Genomic DNA, 16,214 nt, shown 5'->3' on the forward strand with positions numbered 1-16,214 from the left:
CTCAGAAGTCTCAAGCCGTGGGGCGTTAGAGTGGGGCAGGGAGGGATGGGGAGGCTTCGCAGCCCCCCCGGGGATGCTTGCCTCCCAGCCTCGGCCTCCTGAGCTCCGTCTCGCCGCCGCAACAGGGAGGGTCTCTCTTGCTCCCGATTTATAGGTGAGACGAGGTGCTTTGGCAGAGGCAGAGGAGTGTGGGTGGCTCCCCCCACCCCAGCACGGCCACCCCACTCCCACGGTGGTTGCACAACCCAGGTTTGCAGTGGGAGGAGCGGCTGCGCTCTCCTGCTGCCATCCAGAGCGAGCCAAACAGCCCTGCTGGTGATCCCTAAAGGGGATCGAGTGGGTGGAAGAGACCAGAATGATCCCAGTGTGTCCCACAGTCGTGCGAGGAGGACTCGTGTGTGCAGGAGCAGCTCCAGCTGTGGGATGTCTTCCCTCACCTCATGGCTGCCTTCCAAAAGGGACCCGAAGCAGATGATGGGCAGTGGGGTTTCCATGGGACTTTGCACCCAGGGCACCTTCCAAAAGAGAGAGCTGGTTTTGCGGTCACTGCTCAGGGGATGCAGAGGCTGCATCGTGCCTTTGGCCGCAGTGCAAATTGGGAGTGCGTGAAATGGCCACAAACACCAGTGTACCAAGGTCCTAAGCACAAAAAAAGTGGAAATGCTAGCTGAAATATCAATGCAGGACAGAACACCCATCCAGGTGTCTCCCAGGGGAATGATCATGGAAATGAAGGTGACAAGGGTGGCTTTGGATGCAGCTTCTCCCTCAGCTACTCAAGATATCTAGCAGTGACTGGCGATAAAGTATGAAATCTCTGCAAATGAATACAGCTGGACACAGAGGCTGTGGAGAGACAGTTGACAGAGGACTGGCTCTTTAGGAAAAGACATTTGTACCATGGGGGTGACAGCAGATAGCTCACTGAGGCTCCACAGCATGAGTGCGGGGGACGTGGTAAAAGTTGTCAACCCCATCAAAGCATCACCTTGCCGCTGACAAAGGTGCTCCTGGAGCCATGGGCCTGAATTTAAGTGGTGGTGGCTCAGGTGGAGCACCAGGAACAGGGTGCTCATGCACCTGCCCACTGGTGAGCCCCTTCTTCCCTTGAAGGGCAAAGCTCCCCGGCACTGTGGCACAAGCCTGGGCTCTGCAATGGGCTTTTTATCCTTAAAGCAGAGGAAAGGAGAAACTGAATATATCCATTTAGTCTCCATCAGATTGGAAAGGCACCTTCTCCAGCACAGGTTTTATCATCTCTGTTTAAAATAACACTCTGTGCCAAGGAGGGGTAAATCTGTGCACAAACAAGTCTCAGCACAGCCCGCTTTGCTGTTTTCTAGGCTTGCATCAGCAGCTTTTGGTGTGTGTCATGGTGGAGGGGGACAAGAAAAAGAAAAAAAAGTGGAGTTTCTTGTTCAGCCAGTCTCTGAGCAAAACGACGTGCTCTCAAGCAGCTGCTGCTACCACATACACTCAGGAGCTAATACGACGTGGGGTCTGGGCTCATCAGCAAAAAACTTAATTTTCCCCTCTCCAATGTTATCACTGCCTCCTCTTACTGACCAGAAGCCTTTAATGACCATTTCTTTACTGCGCCTGGAGGTGAGGCTGCCCCAAAAGTGGCTGTTGTCTCCCACTGCTTCCCACGATCCATGGGGTGAACAAAGGCTGCAAGCAGCTGCTGGTGGGAAAAAGTATCTCCCCCCCCCCCCCCCCCCCCGCCATTTCTTAGAGCTTGGATTTTGGCCTTGAAAGAATTGCTTATGCTTTGACCTCAAGGCCAAAAGGCAATTTTCTGCTTAAAAAAAGACGACAAAGCTTCTACCCAAAGCAGCAGGGGCTGTTTTCCTATTTACTTTACTATTCCCAGCACACAGAGGACACTGCCAGGGACAAACACTGGCAGGACACTTATGTTTCTTTTTAATCAGAGCTAGGTACATTGAATATCTTGGACTGTCCCTGAAACCTCTCAAGAGACACCGCTGTTAAGGAGACCCAAAGGATGTGCTGGAGCAGACGTGGGCTGTAGCAGCTACTACGGGAGAGGGATATGCTTGCTAGGCAAGGAGGTCTCTGCGTGAAGGGCACAAGTGTTTTGCTCCAACACATTTGGCAAAGTTAACCTGATTTAATAAGTCACCATGTTTTCCAGGCGTGTAACCTGCAGAATTTGTCAAGAGGAAGCTGCTACCCTTGTTATACTTACTGCGTTGAGAAGAACTGCAGTTCTCCAGGCTTTAACTTCTTGGGTTTGGGGGTTTTAAAATGTACATTTAAGAGCTTGCCCAGACAACTGCTCAAAAATCTTCACAAGAGCAACCCTGATGGACACAGCGGCCCTCCCTTGCTCGCCATGTTTTTGTATCAGGACTCAAAGCCGATAAACACACGAGCTCCCCAAGTGCCGTGGGAGATGCACCCAAACAGCATGCAGCGCTAAGAAAGCCTTTAGACCCCCCCTCAGCTCTTCTGAGCCAAACCTCAGTATTAAGGGGTCTCTTTCTGTCACTTCACAGGTAATAAAACACAACTACTGAAGAGACTGCCTGAGCAATCAGGAGTTACACTTAAGGTAAAACGCATAAGCAACTAATCACAAGGAAGAGCTGTCTGGAGAGCACATGGTTAAGACATGCACACGCCGACCAGAAGACGCCTTCCTACCACCGCTGCTACCAGGTGAAGTCATCCATCAGCCTTCAAGTGTTTTCAAAAATTCAGTCAGCATAGTTGAGCCCTTCCTATAAATACTGACCACACTCGCATGTCGGGCAGGTCAAATGCTTTCAATTCCTGCCACCTCTCCAAGAACGTCTCCAGCAGAGGTGTGCCCATGGCTGACATTCCTGTCCCTTGGCGTGGGGACACAGCAGCACTCCTAATTCAGACAGAGAAGTGCTCCTGCACCACACCAGCCTCTCACCTAGGAGTACTTTTGTGCATTTATTCCTAAAATTCTTTTTTTTTTGATGAGGACAAAACCCCCTACACTAAGCAAGGCGCTACTCTCAGACCACTCAAAAGTACCTTGTCGAGGAACCACCACAGGTACTGTGGAGCTAGGTTAGCTCACATCAGCTGGCAGATCTTCTTTCACCTCCGATAGCTTCACCAGACCCTAAAAGACAGGACAGGACCGCACAGGACCTCAGGAACTTCTCACCCATCTTCTCCTCCAAAACCAGCTCTAGCTAACCTTTATCACCTTGTTTCCTTCTCCTGTTTTAAAAACCTCTGATGATGGAGATTCCAGCACCTCCCACACATCTTCATGACTACTTTTGGAGCAGCCATTAAGTTTTCTCTTATCTCCACAGCTGAGATCAGATGTTAGCTGACATACAGGGATAACTGCGATTTTGCAGCACCACCTCTTCATTAGTTTAAACAGGAACTTTCCAGATTAAATTGATAGAAGAGCTCTGACTGGCTTATGCCTTGACTTGCTAATTGGTCTGAGAAGCTGCTGAACACTCACAGGTGGTTCTGGGGCCTTGGGGCTACTCACCACGGCTGAAGATTAGCCCCTCTGGCTGGTGTGTCCTACTTATATTCTGGAAATTATTTTTAATGAGGAAATTGTTCTGCAGGAGTCAGAGGGTTGAGCTGTTTTTCTGGGATCTTCACCCAGCTGATGAGATCAGGGTTGGGAGAGCTTGGACCACCATGGCCAAGGCAACCAGACTGCAAATAAGCAAATGGACTGATGGCATGAGAGGGTGGGTGGCAGGAGGAAAAACAGCAGCACAGAGAGGTGCAGCAAGTAAACGTGATGCTGCTGGGGGAGCTTGTGAGCCAAGCTCTGTCCCTTTTGTCCCCTCTGACTGGAAGGAGGAGGAACACGTTGACCTCAGGGTGTGGAAAGAAAAGAGCCTGGGATCTCCAGTTTAATCCGTACCACATGGAACAGGAGCAGTGACACATGGAATAACCTGGCAATAGCTGTTCCTAATGGTTATTTTGATCTGAATCAGACCCGGGACAGGCAAATCCTAAGACCGGCCACCCCACATCTGCCTTTTCTAAAGCAATACTGGCTCTCCAGTGCTTCCTCCTGACAGCCCAGTCCTCACCCCTGCTGAAGGACTCCCAATTGTTTTGTTCAGGTTGCAAAACACGTAGTCAATTCCACAATAACACATAAATAATATAAACATAAATAAAAAATAAAACCTTTATTGTCTGGAAGGATTAGTGTCCAGAGGGTAATTAGTGGGTTGGTCAGGACTGGAGACAAGACTTATCTCCTGTCCTGTGTTCCCAGGGATTAACTCCTCTGTCCCCTGAGCTCGGAAATACCTGTAGTGCGGGATCAGGCCGTAGTCCTCATGGTAGAACCACCTGCTTGCAATACGTCAGTCACAAAATACAAGAAAATTCATGATAGCAAATGCATAATAAAAATATTTTTCCTCTTATCTAAAGAGAAAGTGTGGGCTGAGGTGACGTTGGTCTACAGGACGCAAATCCCAGCATTTTCGTGCTCCGTGTTTCACAATAATTCTGATAATCTCCGCTATATCTGTTTTTCCTGAAGACATTTGGAAAGATCACAGAGTTGCAAAACAGAGAGTTAGCTCCAGGAGGTGACCTTAGGGCATATGGAAAGGCACCGCCAGGACTGACCACCTGGCAGTGATAGAGGAGATTGTAAGAAATGTGAAACTATAACAAAAAGCCTTAATATTTTCTAGTTTTTAGTAGTCTTTAGTACTGTAACTTGTATTTCTGCATGCATAGTGATCTAACAATATAACTGTTACACTAATCCCTGTTTTCTCATTAAGGAATGTAGTGGAAGGACATGGGCACAAGCTATCACTTAGTCGTTAGACAAAATAATTAAGTGAAACAAAAGTGGTCTTGATTCTCAGCAAATAACTGGGATAATTGTGGGATAAAAGAGACTCCTAAATAACTCTACTCCAGACAGCTCAGCCTTGGGAGGGCAAATGCGCTAAGCTACAGAGATAAGGAGGCACCAAGAGAGCAACAAGACTGGAGCAAAACAACCTGAAGGACATGATATACGTGATGCTAGAACTGAGTTTGCGCAGAAACAAATGTCAATCAGTGAACAGCGTGATGAAGAGGATGGGCCTTCATCTTGGGACCCCCAAAGACCACCCAAAGATACTAACAGACATGCGTGAAAGATATTTACATATGCTAATTAGTTCCGAGAAATATAACGAACAATTACCTGTGTGATTGTATTTAACCTGAAGCAACAGGGTGTCTGGCGTGCACGTTTGGAGGAGAAATCCCCCGTGTGCCCGGCGCCGCAATAAAGAATACCTGCTTAACAGTATACATTGTACTGTTAGGTTTTTTCTTACCGGATCTTCGAATCAGCAGGGACCATTCCCTCTGTTCTCAAGCGGTCTGCCTTCTCCTTGGCATCTGGGAGAGCCCCACCACCATGTCCAACCCCAAATTCCCCAGGCCAAATGCCAAAATGGTCTTCCCTTTGCATTCTTCAGTGGTCTTGTGGAAATATTTGCCCCTGAACTTCTCAAGATCTGCAAGGAGAAGAGATGGCAGGAGTGTCCAGGGCTTCAGGAGCCTTGAACTACAATATTCAGCGCAACTTTGGGTACAACCTAAAATCCCAGGGTGCTGGGCCCCAGACGTTGGTGGTGGTGACAAGGCAGATTAAATATATTGGGTCAGGAGACAGAAGAAAGGTGGGAGAAGCCAGGGCTGAGCTCAGGGGTCCATTTCATTGCTTGCTTCAGGACCGCTGCATTACAGAGCTGCCTTTGCCCAAGCTCAGATGGTTGACAAGAAACACATCCATCCTTGGAAAAAAATGAGCTATGAGAAGTGAACGAACGCAGTAAATGTAAGTATTCAGGAAAGCATGTAAATGGCCTGTAAAAACTATTGAAAGATTGTCTTGCTGCTGAGACAGCAGAAATGGGAGCTGTGTTTGCTAAATATTGTGAAAGAGCCACGTTATTTTTTGGCAGACATTTAAAGACTGGCTAGGGGAGGGGAGTCAGGAACATATGCTACTCCCTGACAGCTGTACTGTAAAATGCAATGTCACATGGTGATGGGACCAGCTCAGAAACACATTGCTCCTCACCATCCGCCTCTTCCCCAGAAAAAGACCCTGAGCGCAGAACCTGTCTCCCAGCTCCACGTTTCCCAACACCACACACAGGACTCGCACAACACTGCTGCTACAAAATGGCAGGGATGTGGACAGACAAGAAGCTGGAATTACAAACAGCCTTTTTGCAGTAAACCCAGATGGGAGCTCCTGCCCTGCCCACTGGGTGGGATTTTGCCAACATCTCCAGCAATGGGCTATGGCAGGGATTGAGCTGGTGAGAAAGTGAGGAAGCAGCTACAGCAGTCTCTTTTTGCAGCCACCTCTTCAAGAGTTAGGTGGATTTTTCTGGAGAAGTGTGTGAGCAGTGTGGTAACCCAGCTAGAGACCATGGGTCTGCATCATCTGCCTCTTGCACTGGCTCCCAGTAACAGCCGCACAGCTTCCAGGAATATCATCAGGCCTGGGCTTTACCAATGAAACCAGAAACACAAGCACAAACAGCTGTGATATATTTTCAAAGGTCTAAGTCTCATTTTGTGAGGCATAAGGGAGGAATAATCCAATAGTGGTGATTCATCCATTTTGTGCCACGTGGCCTTTATGTCAGCAGCCAAGGACAGCTGCTGTAGCCCGGCTGTAGCCCCGCGGCGTTGGATGCAACACCAAGGTGTTGGAAGGGGTTGGTGATGGCTCAGCATTTGGGCTGTTCCTCTGCTTTTCCTCGGACCATGCAGGATGGTGCCTTTCCAACTCTCAGAGTGAATGTCCTTTTGCTTCCAGCCAAAGACAGGCTGAAGGCTTAGGTTTCAGCCCCCCCCCCCGCAGTGGGGTGTAAGCTGGGTCCCAGGCACCGGCAGCCCCAGCTGGCTGCAGACCAGACAACCACCTGCCCAGCTTCCCACCTTACAGCTGCTCAGCCGGTATTACTCTGCACATAACTTCCCCATCTGGTACATATGCAGCTTGTTAACCCTGCTCCTAGACATGTGCCTGTAGCAGCACTCCATAAACAACTTTTACCTCAGATGGACTCCAGCAGGACATGCATATATGGTGACCAACACCAACCATCACGGTATCAAAAATGGCCAGTTCCTCCTTTCCATTAGTTTTGGAGACAACAACCCAGTGGTGGGTGGTTGAGAAGTCCTGGCATTGATTTTTTTTACCCTGATGACTGTGGTCTGAAAGAAAACCATAGCAAATGCATCAGTACATCAACCCGCACGTTGCTGACGTGAAACAGGCAGAGCTGGGTGCTCAGTTGCGCTTCCCATCCTCACTTGCCTTAAAATAGCCAAGCCAGCTGTAAGTAATGGGTCAGCTCAGGCCCTCCTGGCTTGTCCTCCTTGAATTGGTGGGAGATTTCTGGGAAACCAGCATTTACTGACCCGCACAGGGACAGAGAGCCCGGCCCCAGTGGTATGGTGCGTGGGGAGCAGGCATCCCCCAGCACCCATGCTGTTTCCTCCCACCATTGCAGTGAGCTCTGGGCTGTGGGAGGCAAGCTGGGCTGGCAAACACGTCCTTGCTAGGTGGAGCACTTGCTCCAGCAAAGCAAAAAGAACGGTTGTGGTGTTTGGGCTGCAGGACACTGTGCAAGTTCACTTGTTCTTCACCCAGTAGCCGGCCTCAGTGTTGGCATCCCCAAGGCATCCAGCAGTAGCAATATCATGAAATGCTGGCTAAAATACTGGCTTTTTGGAGCAAACTGGTATTGGGTGAAAGTATCATGGGTGGTTTCTGCTTGTGCATGTGTGAAATAATTCATTGTTCGAATGGCAGAGGAAGGTGGAATCTGGTGTAAAAGATAACACGTCTCTGCTCTGCAGAGAATTACCCCATGGTGCCCTCATTTGGAAGGATGTGGTTGGGCTTGGGGATTCGGCCCCAGGGTGGGTTTGAGAACGTGAGAACAGCTGCAGAACAGAGGAATTCAAGAACGGCAGCCGGGTATAGCTTTCCTGTGATCCTCTGGCCAGCAGTAACGCCCTGCAGCCTGCCCAGGGAAGAGCGGTTTTCTGAGTCGGACCACAGTTATAGGAAGGGTTTGCTTCCCACTGCAGGTACACATCACTCGGACTGGAAGAAATAAGAGCAGGAAAACTCTTCATCTCCTGGCAGGAGGAAGCATGCTAGAAGAGCACCGGGGCAGAGGCAGTGAAAGGGAATGGCATGCACCCTGTAGTCTCATTTTGGGGGCTAGAGCTCACAATAACGATATTATTTTGCATTTACATGATGCCCTTCATAAAACCATGGAGCATTTTGCAGAGCTATAAGTTATTGCTGTATGGAGGAGAAAAGCTGAGATGCCTGCAGCTGCTCACAGGCAGAGCACTTCCTGGGGAGCACCAAAATTACACCATTGGAGTTCAGTAGCTCACCAGGATCAGTCCAGCTCCTCCCCGCTTGCTCAGGTGAGAGTGAACCTTGGAGGCTTTACCCCTTTCAGGGTGGGTAACTGGGCAGATGGCACATCCCCCTCACCCTTGGACAAACCTTGGGGGGGGGGTGCCACAGAGAGGGGCAAGCCAAGGAACAGGTGCCAATCTGAGCTGTGGCTGCATGGCTGCTGATGCCCGGTGGGAAGCAAAGTGGCATGGAGAGGGATCTCGCCGAGGATGCTCTCGGCATGGCTGCAGCAGTGACAGTGCTGGGTTACACAGCCCCAGCTGGGCCGGGCATTTTGGCTGGCAGACACAGTTCATCTCAGCTTTTGGATGCCCACATGTTCCGGCGAAGTCCAGATGTTGTTCTGAGAGTTGGTGGGACGTTTATTCATATAGCAGAGTATTTCTCTCGATATTTTAATCTGATCTTTTTTTTTTTTTTTCATTTGGGCATCTTTCCCACTGAAGAAAAATGGAGATGTTTTTCTTTACTTGTTATGAAAATTATTTTTCTAAAAGGCCAATTCAGGCAAGGTCCTTCTAGCTGGAGCACAAGCTCTACACCAAAACTTTCCTCAAAAAACCAAACATGTTTATTTCAGTCTTTCACCAGCAAAAGAGACAGCAAACAGGGATATTTAAAGACACATAGCAATGCACAACTACTTGAACACATTTAGAGGGATGAAATAACCAGCATTACTTACTGGGGATGGTACTTACACTATTCCATAGCCCCAGCTGAGAAACCTCCCAAATTTACCAGCTGTGGAGATTGCACCCGATTTATCAATGCCATTTTTTTAGGGATCTCTTAGTGAATTATTTTCCAGGTAACAAGCAGAGCAGCAGCAGACATTGCCTGGCAGGAGAAAGCATCCCCCCCCACACCCCTCCCACTTGATACTCCTGCATCCCTTCCCGTCCCCACCACGTCCCCCTGGGGTCCTCTAGTAGTAAAGGGCAGAGAGGAGGAGGAGCAGGAGGAAGAGCAACCCCAGCACAGCCAGGCAGGGCGAGGCAGTGGGGACGGTGGGGGTGACACGCGTCCGTGTGGCCTGCAGTGTTCGGTCCCACTGGGTGAGGATGGCTTTTCTGGCCCCGCTCCACTTCCCGGGGCCCATCAGCCGATACTGGTAGGGGCTGCAGGGGCCGAAGAAGACCTCCAGGGCCAGCTGCGGGTCCGTCAGCAGGAGCTTCAGCACGTTGGGCTTCACACCGATGGCCGAGGCCAGCTCATCCATGTAGGTGATATAATCCGTCTGCAGCGTGGTGCTGTTCCCGTACCTTCAGGGGAGAGAGGAGAGGAGAAAACGGGCTGCTTTAAATTTTTGCCTTTATTTTTTATTTATTTATTTTTTTCCTTTAACCACAGTGAAGGCAGAGTCTGTCCCCTGCTTTCCGCTGCCAGATCTGGGGAGCAGAGCTGGCGGGGGGCCACGGCTTCAGGGGACATGCATCATTGCAGCTGTAAGTGGAGTAATCTGGCTGACAAGAAAACATTGCCTTTGGAAAATTTCTACCAATGCAACGGTTTCTAAAAACAAAAGAAAACATTGCTTGCGCCAGGTTCAGCTTTCACTGATTACAGTCATGTTTTTATAAGGTATTGCTTCACTGTAACATCAGACACGCTCAGAGAGGGGGAAAGCAGGGCACTTCCATGGACTTCATGAAACAAAAAAATTGTAACTTTGAAGAATAACGATGGAAATGTTCTTTTTCTGCTGGGACCTCACACTGATTGTGTGTGAATAAGATGTTTTTTCAGCCTGATAACGCTTAGTGATGGCATACAAGCCTTTTCAGACGGGAAAATCTTTCCATCACAGATTTTCCACCCAAACTTGCCTGATTCAGGCCTCCCTAGCGCATGTATCCATCCCACTTGGGGCTGAGACGATGGCAGGGCTCTTCCGCATGCACAGGGAATGCCATGAGCTGCACTTACCACTTGAGCTTCTTTCCCATCTTCTCATCAATGTCATCCATCATCTCACTGGCTGGGGGGAGCGTGCACTGTCCTGGAAAGAGCAGAGAGAGAATAGGCAAAGGGAAGCGATGCCCAGGACATCCCTCCTGCAGCAGATGGGGTTTGCAGGGATCAGCTGAGCCCTTGCGTGCCTCTCTTCCCTTTGGCGTCAAGAGCTGGGCTTGGGTCAAGCTTGAGTGTTAAGGATGTGACAGCATTGGCTCACCTGTCCTTAAAGATGTGCAGTGGTGCCCAAGAGGCTCTTCAGCCCCACCACAGGGACTTCACGGAGATCTGCAGTGGGCTGAAAAGTGACCTGCTCCCATGGTAAAAAGCACTCCACCACATGGAGAACCTATTATTGGTATTTCTGGCCAAACCTCGCTGTGTTCCTCAGCACTCAGGCACCGTCCTGATTTTTCAGCTTGAGCCTGCCCACTGCTAGTGGGAAATGCTCTTTCCAACTAACAGAAGGTAGACCTTTGCTCCACATATGTCCATCTACCTACCCTGAAACACCTTGACTGCCCAGCGGCACTGGAGGTCTGCCGTTGGGATGATGGGTCCAAGGGACTGTACCAGTCCAATGACTGCCATGGTTGGCTTCTCCAGCCAAGGAGGGAGGATGCCTTTGTAGAGGGTGACCTGATTGTCCCTGCTTTTGATGATGGAATCATCCTCCATGAAAGGGTAGGAGTAGCTGTAACCAGTGGCAAAGACTACTGCATCGACGTCATCCTGCACAGTCCCATCTTGGAACAAGACAGATGTTTCTCTGAACTCCTTCACATTCGGCTTCATCACCACCACACCGCAGGCGATGCGGCTTGGGAGGTCATCGTTGAACACTGGCTCCTTGCGAGAAGTTCTGCAAGGGCAAAGGTGGTGGTGCAGTCACAGAGATGGCTTCTGCTGCCGGCCCAGGACAGGCACGGTCCAGCCCATCCAGAATGAGCACCCCAGGGGGAACTAAGGATGGATGGCCCCGTGTGTACCTGTTCAGTGGCATGAGGCCAAAGTTCTCGTGCTTGAAGAACCGGTTCATGGCCCTCACGTACAGCCAGTCGCTGACCACCCTGGGGAGGATATTCCCCAGCCAGGTTCGAAAACGAGTGATGACCAGCATGTCCCAGGGGTAGCCTTTGTCCCAGACACGACTCATCACCCAGGACCCACTTCGGGAGCTCAGGTAGACCTGGGGGGACAGCCAGGTGGGGGTCAGCTGCCCCCATGATGGCTGCAAGCCCCCAGGGCTGCCTCATGGCGGTAGTGGCATGTGTTCAAGCAGATGGGGACCCTGCCTTCCCCAGTGGCTCAGGTGTAGGTCCCCATACCTGCGATGCCACAGTGCTGAGCTCCGCAGCAATATCACAGCCAGAGTTGCCCAAGCCTACCACCAGCACCTTCTTCCCTCTGAACTTCTCTGGCTCCTTGTACTCTCGGCTGTGGAAGTAGCAACGTTTAAACTTCTGTATTCCTGGGGAGGAGAACAGAAATGGCTGTGATTCACCCTAGAAATGAAGAAGAGAGGCTGTGCTGGCCTGGGGATCTCCCCTTCCTGCAGACACTACTGGAGCTCCTGTCTGGGCATTTCTCACAGCAGCAGGTGTCTCCTGGGATGCTGCAAACCCATAGGGGGAGGAGATCTGTCTCTAGCTTCATTTAATATTTAAACAGAAAAAGTGTGCAAGCACAGGATACTTTTGCATGATATTCCTGTACCCCAAAAGGGTACTATTGCAACCCCAAATTCAGCCCGAGGCGCCTGGACAGCCACACTCCATCTCCTCAGCGTGGCTTTACACCCTCAAGGTAGTGAGTGACAGGGAAGCAGTTTTTGGTTTTAGAAGAGAAGATGGCAAAGGACCTGAGGGGAGTTTTCCTGAGCAGCTGGTGCCTCTAGCCCGTGTCCTCCAAACAGACTCCCAGCACCAAGTATTTCTTGCCAGAGAGAAAGTGTTTCCCAATAATGTGCCTGTACACAAAGAAGCAAAGGCTGTCGGGTAACGCGCGTGACATTTGTACTAGAAAACATGGAAAAATGCCAAAAAAAGTGGTTTACAAAATTCTTTTACCAAAAAATCTTCTGTTAAAGGAAATGGCCTGAAATATTTTTTTTTTTACCCTGTGAAAGATTAGCATTGTCTCTGCTTTGACATAGTTTGGATACAGAGTTTTTTTTCTTAAAAATACCAAATCAAAACACAACAACAGGTTTTCATCTCCTGAATGGACCCCCATCCCCAAAAATACTGCTCACCTTTTAAAGCTGAAACAGCATTTTTTTCAGGGAAGAGCATTGTGATGGAAGGTATTTGCCAGGCTGTGTCCTAGCGGATGAATTCCACATGTGCATCTTACCTGGGAAGTCGGCGAGGGGGAGGTTTGGGTAGACGTGATGCCCAGAGCAAACCATGACAGCATCAAAAACCGCTGTCTCTTCCTTCCCGTCTCTCTGGGTCACTACCTCCCACTGCCCTGTCACAGAGAAGTCCGGACGTTTTTTAATCTTGGTGACCAGGGTCTTCAAAAGCAAACAAAGAAAGAGATTGGTGGGTGACTGAGAGGTTCAGGGAGTCAGGGGGGGTTCAGAGGTCCCAGGGAGCCCAGGGGATGCCTGCCCCTGTGATTTTGTGCTGGCAGCTCTGGGAAGTGCACAGAGAAGGGAGCTGATGGGACCTGCTTTAACAAATCCAGGAGGTTTTTTTCCCCTGTAATATTTTCTCCCAGGATTTTCCCTGAAGCAGGAAAACCCAGGAACCGTGGAGATATGTCTCCTGCCCAGGTCCCCTTGCTTCACCGCCCCTCTCCGCTCCAGGCTTTTTACCTTGAACTGTATGAGCCGGAGCAGGTCGAAGTGCTCAGCATACTTGCAGATGTAGTGCTGGAGCCTGGCATTGTGCATGTAGTTGGGATGGTCATCGGGGAAGGGGAAGTCAGGGTAACACATCATCTCTTTGCAGGAGTTGGTGAAGACGGTGCGGTAGATGCTGGCTCTGCCTTCCTCTGCCTGGTCCTGGAGGGAGAGGAGCGTGAACATGTCCCGTTATGGGGGACGTAATCCCTGGTTGTCCTGGAGCCCCGCACCAACTCATCCAGATACCATCACCCCCTGGCCTCCATCTCCAGGGCTGGAGCTAGAGAAAAACTCAAAGCCATCAAGTGCAATAACAAAATAACCCCTGTGAGCACAGAAGTGTCCTAACAGGCCAGGAGGAGGGTTTGCATCGCCCGAGGGTTTGCATCGCCCAAGGCGTTTAGGAGCTGGTTACATGCGCATCTGCTGGGGAAAGTGGAAACCTCAAGGGAAGCTGGAGCTGTGCAAGGACCATGCCAGAGCCTCTCTGCCGCATGTCCAGAAAGCCTCAGGAGGTCAGGTGTGACACAAGGAAACTCGTGCACATGGACACATGCAAAGTATTACAGGAAACAAATAACACGGGAACTCCCAGGGCCCAGGTTCCTCCTGATCTGCCTGGAAAGCTTCCAAAACCCTTCAGGCACTCCTGGCCACGCTCCTTTGTGCGCACAGTCTTGGCGATTGCACAAGTGAAGGCAGAACCCTGGCCAGATGCGTTTGCTTTGGCACAGAGACTTGGCTGTCCGTGTTTTATGCATCCACAGGGTCAGGTCTGGCCAGGGACACAGACGGAGGCTTGTGCCTACCACCAGCAATGCATTAGGCTGGCCAGCGTGCCACTGACATCTAGAAGGTCAGGACAAGGGGGATCTGCCAAAATCCCCAAATCCACCAGTGATGCCCGAGCTCACCTGGTCCAGTTCTGCCCAGAATGGCCAGCCTTACAGCCATCTTCATGAGGGGGGCACCTTCTATGTCTGCTCTGACACTGGGCACTTTACAGCACAAAACACAGGTAATGCATTTCCCTTTCCCTGTGGCTTTGATGCCAAGACAGAGCTGGGAAAAATGCAGTGAGGTTTCTGTGCTGGAAAATTCATATTTCGGTTGGCCAAATGATTGCCAACTTCCAGTAAAAGAAAAAAAACCCAAACAGATAAGGAGCTGAAGTGGTTTTTACTTTTCCCCTTGATAGCAACATTCTGTTCTGAAATTCTCCATTATACATATCAAAAACTATTGCCAAACTTTCTGGAGGAATTCACTGGACCCCTCTCCAGAACAAAACAGAAAACAGGTGGTCCCTGTCTTGAGATTAACTGAACATTTCATATCACTCAGAATATGCTTTCTGTCCTCACCCTCTGCCCCAGTTTTTAACTCATGCAGGCTCAATTTCTTTCCCTAATGGCACCCTGAGCTGCTCCTGCAACTGCAATCACACCCCAAACCATCCCCTCGGCCCCAGCCTGCTGGCGACTGGGCACATGGCATGAGATGGCTCTGGGTCCAACCATTTGGGGTCCTTTCTGGCTCTGTGGTGCATGGCCACTACATAAAAGCGCACTGAGAGCTACCCTGAGCAGCAGCGAGTGCTCGCCAGGGTGGGGTGACTGGTGGCAGCCCTCCAGGGAGACTTTTGCAGGGCTCAGGACTTGCATTTCAGAGCCATCCCTACCTCTGTGGGCTTTGAGGGGAACGGGCACATGTTCTAGGAACAGACCCAAGGGGCTGTGGACCCTTAGCTGGAGAGAAGCTGGCAGCTCCTTGCATCCCCAAAGGAGAGGGCTTGGCAGTTCAGAGGGGACTTGGCTCAGCAAGCCAAGTGATGGCCAGGCTGTCCCCAGGGTAAGCGAGGGGACCTGGTGACCGGTATTGAACCAGCCAAGCCCTCCCATTTGCAGCCAGAGCAGAGCAAGTGGGTGCAGGCACAGAGGTTCGAGTGCAGCCTCCCAGCCCCGAGGACGCAGACTTCCCCAGCCAGCTCTGAAGCCAGGCAGCCAAAGCCACTCACCGTGTAGCGCCAGAGCCCCCCGATGTCCTCGCTCTGCTCGAAGCAGGTGGGCTCCAGCCCCTCTTCCAAGCAGCACTTGGTGGCTGCCAGCCCGCTGACGCCCGCGCCCACCACGGCCACGCGCCGCACCATGTCGTCCTGCCTGTGGGGGAATGAGGCTGTGCCAAGCGGAGACCGGCCTGGCACGATCACCCAGGTGGGTCTGCAGCCTCCGGCAATGTCCCAGGGGAGCTGGCCACCTCCTCCCCAGAGAAACTCCCCCAGCTCCTAAAATAATCCCAGGGGTTTCTTGCAGATCCTTGCTCACCTGCTTCCCGTGCAGCCCCCCAGGTACGTACGTAACAGTTTTGGGCAGAGTGGAAAAGCTTTCCCCGGTACCCAAGAGCTCTCTCGCGGAGACGAACGGTGGCTCCGGAGGAGCTCTCCTGCAAGAGCAAAGCTCTTTTATGCACCGTTGCACGGGAGGCAGGGCCAGCTCCAAGGGGTTGTTTCGATGAGCAACTTGCACTGGTTGGACTTTAGCAAGCCAGGAGCTGTAACATGAGGAGGAGCTGTGAGTGAAGACCTCCTAAATTAGAAAATACAGTGTTGGGCTGAACTTATTGCGAGATAGAGCCCAGGATCAGTGAGTAGCGGCAGCTGCCTTCTGCCCATGGGACAAGTAGCATCTCTCCTGTCTGCACACACACTCAGCTCTCCAAAACAGCACGGCAATGCCTGTGTCATCAAGGACAGCAGATGAGGCCAGGCTGCCCACCTCACCCCATCCTTCCAGCCCGGCACTGCAGTTATCCCCCTGCAAAGAGGGCAGCTGGCAGTGCCACCCCAGGGACACGGCACCCTGCCATCGGGCAGGTTCCTGCTCCAAAGCCTCTGACTGCTTTCCCCTTTCCTCTGCACTTGGAAAG

The 16,214-nt window shown here is 51.0% G+C and overlaps 1 protein-coding gene across 3 annotated transcripts; it reads right to left on the bottom strand.

Moving 5' to 3' along the window:
- Positions 1–9,030: 9,030 nt before the first annotated feature.
- Positions 9,031–15,816, bottom strand: LOC104333717 (flavin-containing monooxygenase 3). Of its 3 annotated transcripts, none has more exons than XM_075422455.1 (10): positions 15,645–15,816; positions 15,307–15,448; positions 13,260–13,448; positions 12,794–12,956; positions 12,300–12,407; positions 11,767–11,909; positions 11,428–11,627; positions 10,942–11,300; positions 10,412–10,484; positions 9,031–9,747 (listed from the first exon to the last, which is right to left on the bottom strand). In XM_075422455.1, exons 2-10 carry the CDS (start codon positions 15,436–15,438, stop codon positions 9,411–9,413), a joined length of 1,704 nt encoding a protein of 567 aa, XP_075278570.1. In that variant the 5' UTR covers positions 15,439–15,448; positions 15,645–15,816; the 3' UTR covers positions 9,031–9,410. The 3 variants fall into 3 exon arrangements, with proteins under 3 accessions (XP_075278570.1, XP_075278573.1, XP_075278571.1); XM_075422458.1 differs by having other exon boundaries at positions 15,614–15,737; XM_075422456.1 differs by lacking the exon at positions 12,300–12,407 and having other exon boundaries at positions 15,645–15,812.
- Between the last annotated feature and the right edge of the window lie 398 nt (positions 15,817–16,214).

This window comes from Opisthocomus hoazin, chromosome 6 (assembly GCF_030867145.1).
Source record: "Opisthocomus hoazin isolate bOpiHoa1 chromosome 6, bOpiHoa1.hap1, whole genome shotgun sequence".
Classification (NCBI taxonomy): domain Eukaryota; kingdom Metazoa; phylum Chordata; class Aves; order Opisthocomiformes; family Opisthocomidae; genus Opisthocomus; species Opisthocomus hoazin.

Excerpts from the sequence above, each read along its gene's own strand:
- LOC104333717 (XM_075422455.1), bottom strand. The coding sequence starts at position 15,438 with ATGGTGCGGCGCGTGGCCGTGGTGGGCGCGGGCGTCAGCGGGCTGGCA. Across the intron at positions 11,628-11,766 it reads TCAGCACTGTGGCATCGCAG|GTCTACCTGAGCTCCCGAAG; the intron begins GTATGGGGACCT and ends CTGTCCCCCCAG. Across the intron at positions 9,748-10,411 it reads ATGGGAAAGAAGCTCAAGTG|GTACGGGAACAGCACCACGC; the intron begins GTAAGTGCAGCT and ends TCTCCCCTGAAG.